Source organism: Elephas maximus, chromosome 17 (genome assembly GCF_024166365.1).
Source record: "Elephas maximus indicus isolate mEleMax1 chromosome 17, mEleMax1 primary haplotype, whole genome shotgun sequence".
Classification (NCBI taxonomy): Eukaryota; Metazoa; Chordata; class Mammalia; order Proboscidea; family Elephantidae; genus Elephas; species Elephas maximus.
The window spans coordinates 14,435,986-14,448,102 of NC_064835.1; the positions used below are offsets into that span (position 1 = coordinate 14,435,986).

The window sequence follows — 12,117 nt, forward strand, 5'->3', positions numbered from 1 at the left end:
TGGTGTCTATCTTCAAGGTCACCTCGTGGTCCAAGAGGAGCCACAACTACTGTCTGTACCCAGGCAGCAGGAAGGAAGGGGAAGGCTTGTCCCTCTTTTAATGAGCCATCATGAAGATCCCACATTACCCTTCTGTGTAGATACATTGACCAACACTTAGTCATGTGGCCTCTCCTGGCTTCCAGGTGTTATCTTTTTTCTAGATGGCGATTCTCACTGTCAACCAGAGTCATACTAAGGAAGAAAAGGAGAATGGGTATTGTCTGGGCAGCTAGCAGTATCCATCCTGGCCTCCCTCCACACACATACTTCCTGTGCTGTTTACCCTCTGCAGACTCCCACAGCCTCTACCTCACTCAGCAAATCCACTCATTTCCCCCATCTGTGCTGCAGATGGGCAGAGGGCCACCCTCCCTGCTAACCCTCCTAGCTGGCTAGGATAGCATTGAAAGCTCTGTACGTGAACCTTCTCAGATATAATCATGTCTGTTTTTCCTCTCGTCCATCTCTCCTCAAGACTGGGCTCTTAGAGGACAGAGACCACCTCATCTTTATCTTTTTAGGTGCTGATATGGTGCCTAGCTCAATGTGCCTTCTCTGTAAATATTGATGCAGTTCGAAGGGGCTTAATTAGGGATTTCAAGAGGATGAGGTCATTAACTAGTGAGCTGATGTCCTTTTCCATTCTCTGCGTTTGTCAGGTTTATGGTATTTTCTACGCTACGTCCTTTCTTGACCTCTATGGCAACCCGAAGAGCCTGACGACTTCACTGCACAACGGGACAGTTATTGTCAGTGGGGACGAGCAGTATTTGTTTCTGGTAAGCTTCATGTCTGTGCAGTTTCTGTTTTTTGAGGGATGCCATACTTGGCGGCCTCCTGAGCCCTGACCCAGAGCCTGGGGATCTGGAGGCCTGGAGTCCAGACACTGAGTGTGTGACGAGAGGGAAGTTGCTCCCATTTCGCCAGCACCTGCCTGAAACAGGACAGCAGCTTGATCAACTGCAGCTCTATGGCAAAGTATTGATAATTAGGCGAATGAGTCACAAGAATGCATAAATCAAAAGCTTTTGTAGGATTCCATTTCAAGGAATTTAACCTGTATACTTGTACGTGTGTCCAGAGATACATGTGAAAAGATGTTTGGGGCAGCAGTACTTGGGATAGCAAGAGACCGGAAACCAGTGTCGAGAGAGGACTGGTGAAAGATACTATGGTCCTCCATGGGACGGAGTATTGGGCAACCATCCAAAAGAAGTTCAAGTCTAAATCTCTAAGCTGCTTTGTTGAGTGAAAGAATCAAAGAGCATAATAGTATGGGTACTGTTTTTCATTTGTGTAAAGATAAAATAAGCTACATACACACACATGCATATATGTATATGTACACATTTATGCACACACGTATGTATGCATTTATACACGTATCCATTTATGCACATGCATGTGTATGTATATATATATATATATATATATATATATACATCCAAAAAAAAAAAAAACCAAACCCAGTGCCATTGAGTCAATTCTGACTCAGCGACCCTATAGGACAGAGTAGAACCGCACCATAGAGTTTCCAAGGAGCGCCTGGCAGATTCGAACTGCCGACCCTTTGGTTAGCAGCCATAGCACTTAACTACTATGCCAACAGGGTTTCCTGTTTATACGTACATGCTCATATATGTGTATATATACATTTATACACATACCAAAAAAAACCAAACCCATTGCCATCCAGTTGATTCTGACTCATAGCGACCTATAGGACAGAGAAGAACTGTCCCATAGGGCTTCCAAGGAGCAGCTGGTAGATTTGAACAGCCAGCCTTTTGGTTGGCAGGCGTAGCTCTTTACCACTGCGCCGCTAGGGCTCCTATACCCATACACACGCTTTGTATATGTATGTGCACACACCCACTCTTACAGCTCTGCTTCTGCATGTATGGGATAATTCTGGAAGGAAGCACAAGAAACTGCTACCAGTGCTGACTGTGAGAAAATGAATTAGAGACCTGGGGTAGGTAGGGAATTATTTTACATCTTATATCTTTCTGTACTGATATTGTATACATGAGCCACTATTTTGTTTAAAAAAAAAAAATTCTAGTAGAGATTGTCTAAAACTCATGCAGTGTTTACTTCCTGTGCATGTGCTTGGGCCCTAGGTCCGTGTGGTGGAGCCCTATGAAGGGCCATCGTCCGACTACGTTGTAGTGAAGATGATCCCGGACAGCAGGCTTCCACCCCGTCACCTGCATGCGGTGCATACAGGCAAAACCTCAGCTGTCATCAAGTGGGAGTCACCGTATGATTCTCCTGACCAGGACCTGGTAAGCGGACAGGCATCCAGCAGCCTTGCTTGTTCTTGGGATGGGTGGAGACATCCGATAATGGGGCAAGAAATATAGGCCTAGTGATTGGAACACCTGCCCAGTTCTACCTGGCTAAATACAGAGTCTTTATAACTGACCACTTTTCAAGTCGACCCTGACTCATGGTGACCTTATATGTGTCAGGATAGAACTGTGCTCCATAGGGTTTTCAATGGATGATTTTTTAGAATTAGATCACCTGGCTTTTCATCTCTGTGTGAACTGAACAGGGGCCTCTTTTTAGTTGGCTCTTCACCATTATGCCCAGCTGTCATTTGGTTTGTCCCTCCTTCCTCCCTCTTCTCTCGCATTCCCTCCCTGACCTTCTAAAACAGAGTCAGCACACTGTAGCCTGTGGGCTAAGTGTAGCCCATCACCTGTTTTTGTAAATAAAATTTTATTGGAACCAAGCTACACCCATTTTTTTGCATAATGTATATGGCTGCTTTTATGATACAAACAATAGAGTTGAGTCGTTGTGATGGAGACCATCTGGCAACCAAAGTCTAAAATACTTACTGTCTGGCCCCTTACGGAAAAAGTTTGCTGACCTCTGCTCAAAGAAAGGACAGTGATTCTAGAAAATGGCTTCCATTTTCCATTGCTCTTGGCTGCTTTTACTCCACCCTCACTGGGGTGGTTAATTTTAAATGCATGATTACTCTCGTCAATATTATGACTCCTCTTGACTCTCAACTTCTTCCTTATGGTTGAGTTTCTGGTACCTACGATATGCCTCTTTATTTTTCCCTTACCCGTACACATGAGAATCAAGTCTAGTTTTCTGTTCATTAGAGCTAGGACTAAACATTATTATTCATTACTTCTCTACTGACAATATTCCCAAGCCATGGCATGATGGAGATACTCAACTTTGAGTTTGGGTTTTTCTTGGCTACTCCAGCCTATCTGCTGATGTCACAATTAATGTGGCCTTTTCTAGATCTAAATGATAATTGTATACACAGTTCTGTGGATGAATGCCTGTTAATAAGGTTGGATCTGGCCAGTCCAAAGGCTTTCCAAAGGACGAAGCCAGACTTTGGAGCTCAAGATAATGTTGCCATTGGTCACAGCCACTGATATACTTAGGTGACGTTGTGCACTGTTGAACTTCAAAGAGTAAAAAATGCAAAGCTTCTGATTACCGTTAAGGTGGCTTTTTTCTTCTTTTAGTTATATGCAATTGCAGTTAAAGATCTAATAAGGAAGACCGACAGGAGCTACAAAGTCAGGTCCCGCAACAGTACCGTGGAATACACCATTAACAAGTTGGAACCTGGAGGGAAATACCATGTCATTGTCCAACTGGGGAACATGAGCAAAGATTCCAGTATAAAAATTACCACGGGTAAGCCGCAGGGAGATTAGAGGCCTTCTCTCGGTGGAAGGCTCCCACGGAGCATTAGGACAGCTCTAGATGGGCCCTTTCTTTTTGGAATTGTATGGGAAAGGCCCTCTTTGTGCCCAATGGAGAGGGCAGTGAGGGGGGCAAGTGGTCTGGGCTGCAGTCTGGTGGCCAGGGCACCATGGGCTGGGAATGGCTGGTGCTTCCCACATTCTTTTAGTCTCCTCTCTCCTAGCTATTTTTGATACTGCTAGGGGAGAAAAGGAGGAAAGCCCAAGAGTTAGGAAACAAAACTGAAGACTTGCCAGTCAGGCCAAGCTTGCATCTGGGGACCTGATCTGAAGTCGCGGTAGTCTCTTGTGGCAATGTGACATGTAGAAATGGAGAGGGACCCCAATAACTGGGCAGTAGATTAGAAGGCTGACTCAGCAGCCAGAGTACATATAGCATATTCAGTTATTCGGATGGCAGCAGATAGTGTCGGGAGTTTCAGTAATGGAGGCTGTGTCCCATACAGCTGGCAGTATGAGCAGTGTTCCTGGGCTATCCCCTGTCACTCCAAGGCTCCGTCTTCAGGCAGAGCTCTGTAGTTCTGAGGATCCTCTGTGGACAGGAACCAGTGCAGACATCCAGGCAGATGTACAGCGTGCCGTATCAAGGAGGCTTTGGAGCCAGGTCCCCATACCTCCAGCCTTCCCACCTCCATTGCTTTTGGCCATCCTTGGGTCCATAAGCTGTCAAACCAAGCCCTCTCCAAATTTCTTGGCTAAATGTGTTATAATAATAAAAAAACAGGTGCTAGTTTTTTTTTTAGTTAAAGAGTATCAACCATGTGCTAGATTCTGTACTGACCAGTATATATGCGTTTCCTCACCCAGCCCTTCAAGGTTAATATTACTGATCTCCCTTTTACAGACAAGGAAATGGAGGTTTGAATGTGTATCTGTTAACTTTTAACTGCATCCTATTTTGTCTTTAATTTTCAGTTTCGTTATCAGCACCTGATGCCTTAAAAATCATAACGGAAAATGACCACGTTCTACTATTTTGGAAGAGCCTAGCTTTAAAGGAAAAGCATTTTAATGAAAGCAGGGTAAGTTCCTCCCTCATTCTCCATGACTTTCGAGATCTAATTGAAACGTGATTTTAGAGATGAGCCTGTGAACAGCATGCTGGCATAGCTAGAGGAAGAAAAAAAAAAGAATAAGGACAAGGAAGTGAACTTGAGAGTTAAAAGACCTTTATCTGTGGGATTGCTAATTAGTGAAACGTTTCTACTGCCCATTAAAGATGAGAATCTCTACACTAAGCACTTTTTAATCCTGAACTTGTCTTCCCTGAAAGAAAGGGAAATGGGTGAGGGAGCCCTCACTGTGCTTCCTGAAGCTGGGCTGGGGTTCAGCATCTGAGCCAAGAATCTCATCACTCCCAAAGGCTGTGGCTTGAGTGCCAGGAGCTGATTTGTCATCTCAGAGAAATTAGAGGGAGCAAGAACTTGAAGATACTCCATTGACATAAGAAAACCACCTTGTTTGTTGTTTTGTGTGTTGTAAGCAAGACACAGCCAATTCCTGTATTCATAACAGGAGATAGGGGAAGGGGAGCCGAGACTTGGGAGTAGGTTTGCCATCCAGGAGTGGACAGATTCTTGAGTGGAACTGGGTTGGCCTGATTAACATCAAAACATTAGCTAAATAGAAACCCAGCGAGTGAACTATGGCTTCCTGGAGGTATAACCCATAACCAACTGCCGTTGAGTCAACTCCGAATCATGGCATGTGTCAGAGTAGAACTATGCTCCATATGGTTTCCAGTGGCTGATTTTTTGTGAAGATACCAGGCCTTTTCTTCCGAGGTTCCTCTGAGTGGACTCCAGCGTCCAACTTTTCTGTTAGCAACCAAGTGCCTTAACCCTTTGTACCACCCAAGGTCTCTGCTTGAAGGTGTGCTGTAGGCAGACTGCCCTAGGGTTCTATATAGTCACAGGTTAATGCCAGATGCGAAGCTAAATTATCATTTGAAAGCTCTCACAACTCTGTGAGAATTCTCTCCACTCTCGCAACTCTGACGGATAAATAATTAGCACCCTTAAACTTAAAGAGAACTTTCATATCAATTCAAAGCACTAATATTCTTAATTCTCAAAAAGCAACAGGTAGCAACGTAAAAAATTTCAGCAGCAGTAAGCAAAAGAAGAAAACATTCAGCCTCATTAGTAATTTTAACAACAAAGAGAGAGCACTTTCTTATTAAATTGGCAAAGATTTGGGATGGAAGAACATTACCAGAATTGGGAATAGTTAGCAAAATAAGTACTGTGGGAATATAAATTGGTTCAAACTTCTGTAAGACCCTTTGGTAATATGTATCAAAAACATTAAACGTGCTCACATCCTTTATCTCCACAAGTCTTCTAGGAATTTACTCTAAGAAAATAATGTGCATAAAGAATTTATGTACAAGGCTGTTCAGTGTAACATTTTTTATAATAACAAGAAATAGGAAACAACCTAAATGCCCAACAGAAGGTGACTGGTTAAATGAATTATGAGTGGTTGATGTTTGTGTAATTTAATTTTTTTTCTTTATGCCTTTATGTATTTTATAAATATTCTACTCAGCATACATATTAGCTAGAAAATAATAAATGCTAGTTTTTTTTAGTTCCTAAAACCACAGAGGAATGGGATTCCAGGCAGGTGGTATTGCAGGGCCCAGTTTGGCAGCTGTTTGACATAAGAGGACCTCTCTGGGTGGTGGAAGCCCAGCTTTTAAGTGGAGATTGCAGGTTAGTATTCCATTCCTAGCAGAGGGTCCTGGCATAAGCATAGCATATCCTTCTTCTGACTTTACTGTGAGTCAGATAATAGGGCAAGTCAGTGGAATGGGGATGAAGAGACCAAAACTGTGAACTAGGGCCCAATATGTAACTGGGAGATAAGGCATGAAGTCTTTTTTGGAGGGGAGAGAGGGAAGGAAAGGTGATGGAGGATTGGTAGTCTTGTCACTGAAGTACTTGGAGATCAGCAGACAAGTCCAGTAGTCAGCCCTGATTGCAGCCCACATCCTGGGTCAGGGCTGTACTCAGAGTTAATCTATCTCAACACAGGAGCCTAGGGCTCTTCCTGAGTCAGTCTAACTAGCAAGAGATTGAATACTCTCCTCTAGTGAATAGGGGCCTGAGATCTGCTTTGAAGAGGAGACAGAAAGTGAGCTGTGCTCGGACAGTAGTGTCCCTGCACGTAGTTTCAGAAAGAAATGCCCTGTCTGTTCTAATTACAAGTTCCCTTTCCCTGCTTTAATGCTTGAGACCATCATGACCTGGATTTATTATTAGTCAAATCCCTATACAAAAAATTGTTACTAAATTGTCCAGATTCATTAGAGGTATTTAACATGGCTTGAGTGAGGGGTATTGGTGTTTCAGCGGTAGAATTCTCACCGTCCATGTGGGACACCCAGGTTTGATTCCCTGTCAGTGTGTCTCATGCACAGCCATCTCCCATCTGTCAGGGGAGACTTGCCTATTGCTATGATGCTCAGCAGGTTTCAGCAGAGCTTCCAGACTAAGATGGACTAGGAAGAAGGGCCTGGTGATTTACTTGTGAAAAATCAGCCGGTGAAATCCTATGGATCACATGGTCTGATCTACAGCTGATCATGGGGAAGGTGCAGGACTGGACAGTATTTCATTGCATTGGGAATGGGATCACCATGAGTTGGGGGCTGGCTCAGTGGCAACTAACAACAATAACAATGTTGCTTGAGACAAGTGGACTGCTGTCTGGAACTTTGTGTGTGTGTACCAAAATATTTGCTAAAATGGCTTTTTTTAGGGCTACACTTTTCATTTTTCACTATTCAGCTGCTAAGTGGGTGTATCAGTTATTTCAGACATTTGGGGTGGGAAAATTCCTATCTTCTGAGTCCAGTATCTTAGTTGTAATATAAAAACAACTGGGAAGAAACCCAAAGTGCTTTAGTGTCTATAAAATCCTGCATAAGGAGTCCACATAAAGTTGAACCGGTAATGACACTGTCAGGCTCCTTGTTCAGCTTCCTGAGCCATCTCTCTGTGTGTCTGTTCGCAGGGGTACGAGGTACACATGTTTGATAGTGCCATGAATATCTCAGCTTACCTTGGGAATACCACTGACAATTTCTTTAAAATTTCCAATCTGAAGATGGGTCATAATTACACTTTCACTGTCCAAGCAAGATGCCTTTTTGGCAACCAGATCTGTGGGGAGCCTGCTGTCCTGCTCTTTGACGATTTGGGAACTGGTAAGTCACTGTGACTGCTGTCTTCAGTTCTGGGAAGGTAGCAAGGAGGCATGTGGTTTGATGAACATGTATCTTTCTGAAACGCATTTAAAATATTCTCTCAGCTCAAGAGAAAATCATTTGTATACCGTTTTAATTAGTCACTAATTGATGTAACAAAAAAACGGTCCTGAGCCAGGCATGGTCCGAGGAGCTGGGATTTCAAAGGTGACCATATTCTGAATGTAAAGCACCATTGTGGGGGGAGGAAATGCAAGGCTGATACAAGTCAGTCGATGTCCTCCTCCATCCTTGCGTAGTAGCTATAAGTCCCATACTGCTGGCCTCAGATCAAGACCTGAATTTGACCTGGGATCTCTGTCTTATAGACAGTCACAGATTTGGGCCGTTGTGTTGGAACCACACTGTTTTTACACAGAAAGTTAGTCTGCTTATATCATCATAGCTTGGCCAGGAATTAAAAAAAACAAAAACAGAAACAACAATATGCGACAGGTCTTTTTAGTTCTGTTTACTCCGAGCCAAGTACTAACCAGTGGTCAAGTCCACATTTTGTCATAGAGTTTAATGTTCCATTGTGTAGTGCTTCCCACAGTGTGTTCTGGTGGAATAATTCCTCTTGGAGCCACCCTATAAAAGGATAACATTGCAGACCACAGCCCCTTTGGAGATTCTTTGGGTCCATTAGCATATTTCCACCACTCATCTGTCAGTTTGTCGTACTTCGTTGGCTTGCTTGTTGCTGTGATGTTGGAAGCTATGCCGCTGATATTTCAAATAGTGGCAGGGTCACCAAAGGTGGACAGGCTTCAGTGGAGCTTCCAGACCTAAGATAAACTAGGGAAGTCTACTTCTGAAAAAAATTGACCAGTGAAAACCTTATGAATAGCAGTGGAACATTGTCTGATATAGTGCCAGAAGATGAGCCCCTCAGGTTGGAAGACACTCAAAATATGACTAGGAAAGGGCTGCTTCCACAAAGTAGAGTTGACCTTAATGACGTGGATGAAGTAAAGCTTCTGGGACCTTCGTTTGCTCATGTGGCACGACTCAAAATGAGAAGAAACAGCTATAAACTTCCATTAATAGTCAGAACGTAGAATGTATGAAGTATGAGTCTAGGAAAATTGAAAGTCATCAGAAATGAAGTGGAGCTCATAAAGATCACAAATGCACTGATATTGGCCATTTTGAATCAAACAACCATATGGTCTATGCTAAAAAAAAAGGATTGACAAAATGAAGAGGGGCAGCATCCCATTCGTTGTAAAAAAAAAAAAAAAAAAATTTTAAGATCTATCCTGAAGTACAAGTCAGTGATAGGATAATATCCATATGCCTGAAAGTAAGACCAGTTAATATGACTATTATTTAAATTTATGCACCAATCACTAATGCCAAAGAAGAAGAAATTGAAGACCTTTACCAACTTCTGCAGTCCGGTATTAATCAAGCATGTGATCGAGATGCATCGATAATTACCGGTGATTAGAATGCGAAAGTTGGAAACAAAGATGGATCAGTAATTGGAAAATATGGCATTGATGATAGAAATGACACCACAGATCATGTTCTAGAATTTTGCAAGACCGACGACTTCTTCATTGCAAATACCTTTTTTCAACAAAGTAAAAGGCGACTCTACACATGGACCTCACCAGATGGAATACACAGGAATCAAATCCACTACATCTGTGGAAAGAGACAATGAAGAAGCTCAATATCATCAGTCATAACAAGACCAGGGGCCGACTGCGGAACACACCATCAATTGCTTATATGCAAGTTCAAGCTGAAGCTGAAGAAAATTAAGTCCACTAGAACCAAAATACGACCTTGAGTATTTCCGACCTGAATTTGGAGACCATCCCAAGAATAGATTTGACACACTGGATACTAATGATCGAAAACCAGACAAGTTGTGGGATGACATCAAGGACATCATACATGACGAGAACAAAAGATCATTAAAAAGACAGGAAAGAAAGAAGAGACCAAAATGGATGTCAGAAGAGACTCTGAAACTTGCTCTTGAGCATGGAGTAGCTAAAGGGAATGGAAGAAATGATCACACAAAAGAGCTAAACAAAAGATTTCAAAGGGCAGCTCGAGAAGACAAAGTGAAGTATTACAATGAAATGTGCTAAGATCTGGAGTTAGAAAACCAAAAGGGACGAACACACTTGGCATTTCTCAAGGTGAAAGAACTGAGGAAAAAATTCAAGCCTCTAGTTGCAATAGTGAAGGACTCTATGGACAAAATATTAAATGACATAGGAAGCATCAAAAGAAGATGGAAGGAATACACAGAGTCACTGTACCAAAAAGAATTGGTGGAAGTTCAGCCATTTCAGGAGGTAGCATATGATCAGGAACCGATGGTATTGAAGAAAGAAGTCCAAACTGCACTGGAGACATTAGCAAAAAGTAAGGTTCCAGGAATTGATGGAATACCAATTGAGATGTTCCAACAAACAGATGCAGTGCTGGAGGTACTCACTTATCTATGTCAAGAAATTTGAAAGACAGCCAGCCCCCTGGCCAAACGACTTGAAGAGATCTGTATTTGTGCCCATTCCAAAGAAGGTGATCCAACAGAACGCGGAAATTATTGAACAATATCATTAATATCACACACAAGTAAAAGTTTACTGAAGATCATTCAAAAGTGGTTGCAGCAGTATATCAACATGAAACTACCAGAAATTCAAGCCAAATTCAGAAAAGGACGTGGAACAAAGGATATCATTGCTGATATCTAACCAATTTTGGCTGGAAGCAGAGAATACCAGAAAGATGTTTACCTGTGTTTTATTGACTATGGAAAGGCATTCAACTGTGTGGATCATAACAAATTATGGATAATATTGCAAACAATGAGAATTCCAGAACACTTAATCATGCTCCTGAGGAACCTGTACATAGACCAAGAGGCAGTCGAAGGGGATACTGTGTGGATTAAAATTAGGAAAGGTGTGCATCAGGGTTGTATCCTTTCATCATACTTAGTGTGTATGCTGAGCAGGTTATCTAGTGTACTATATGAGAAAGAAGGAGGCATCAGGATTGTAAGAAGACTCATTAACAACCTGCAATATGCAGATGACACAACCTTGGTTGCTGAAAGTGAACCCGAAGCATTTACTGATGAAGGTCGAAGACCACAGCCTTCAGTATGGATTACACCTCAACAGAAAAAAAACAAAAATCCTTACTGGACCAATAAGCAACATCATGATAAACAGAGAAAAGATTGAAGTTGTCAAGGATTTCATTTTACTTGGATCCACAGTCAACAACCCATGGAAGCAGCAGTCAAGAAATCAAATGATGTATTGCATTGGGCAAATCTGCTGCAGAGGACCACTTTGATTTGTTAAAAAGCCAAGCTGTCACTTTGAGGACTAAGGTGCAGCTGACTCAAGCCGTGGTATTTTAAGTCTCCTCATATGCATGTGAAATCTAGACAGTGAATGTTGTCGTTGTTAGGTGCCATTGTTGTTAGGTGTTGTTGTTAGTTCCCCGTGATAAAGACTATTATAGAACGTATAGAAAATGAAGAAGAGTGTAAAGATAAATTTAAAATAATTTGCCGCATGCTTCTGTAAACATTTACAGCTTTGAAAACCATACGGGGCAGTTCTGTGCTGTCCCATAGTGTTGCTGTGGTTTTGGCTTGGTTTTTTATTAGCATATTAGAGACTGAGAACTCCTACAAAAAACAAACACTGAGATGGTTGTTAACCTAGTGTTTTCCAAATAAACAACAACAGCAAAAAAACCTGTTGCCATCGACTGAGTCCTACTCCTGGCAACCCCATGTGTGCAGAGTAGAACTGTGCTCCATAGGGTTTTCAAGGCTGTGACCTTTCAGAAGCAGATCACCAAACCTTTCTTCCAAGGCTCCTCTGGGTGGGTTTGAACTGCCAACCTTAGGGTTAGCAGTTCAGCGCTTAAATATTTGTGCCACCCAGGGACTCCATTTCTCAAAAAGAATCCCTTCTTTAAGTAAAACCAGTTAGCAACCTATGAAATAAACTTTGGGAAAAACTGTTGGGAGGTCAACTGTCTTCATAAAACCAAGATTGTTAGGCAGAGTCTCTTGGCTAGACC

General features: G+C 42.3%; 1 protein-coding gene across 4 annotated transcripts in view; it reads left to right on the forward strand.

Annotated features, from left to right (window-relative positions):
• SORL1 (sortilin related receptor 1) overlaps window positions 1–12,117 on the forward strand; it is a 199,675-nt gene that overhangs the window by 179,861 nt on the left and 7,697 nt on the right. For all 4 annotated transcript variants that reach the window (XM_049856795.1, XM_049856797.1, XM_049856796.1 and 1 more), the window contains 5 exons: window positions 702–821; window positions 2,166–2,330; window positions 3,549–3,723; window positions 4,707–4,813; window positions 7,812–8,004. In XM_049856795.1, coding sequence (XP_049712752.1) covers window positions 702–821; window positions 2,166–2,330; window positions 3,549–3,723; window positions 4,707–4,813; window positions 7,812–8,004 — 760 coding nt within the window. The remainder of the gene's footprint in view (window positions 1–701; window positions 822–2,165; window positions 2,331–3,548; window positions 3,724–4,706; window positions 4,814–7,811; window positions 8,005–12,117) is intronic.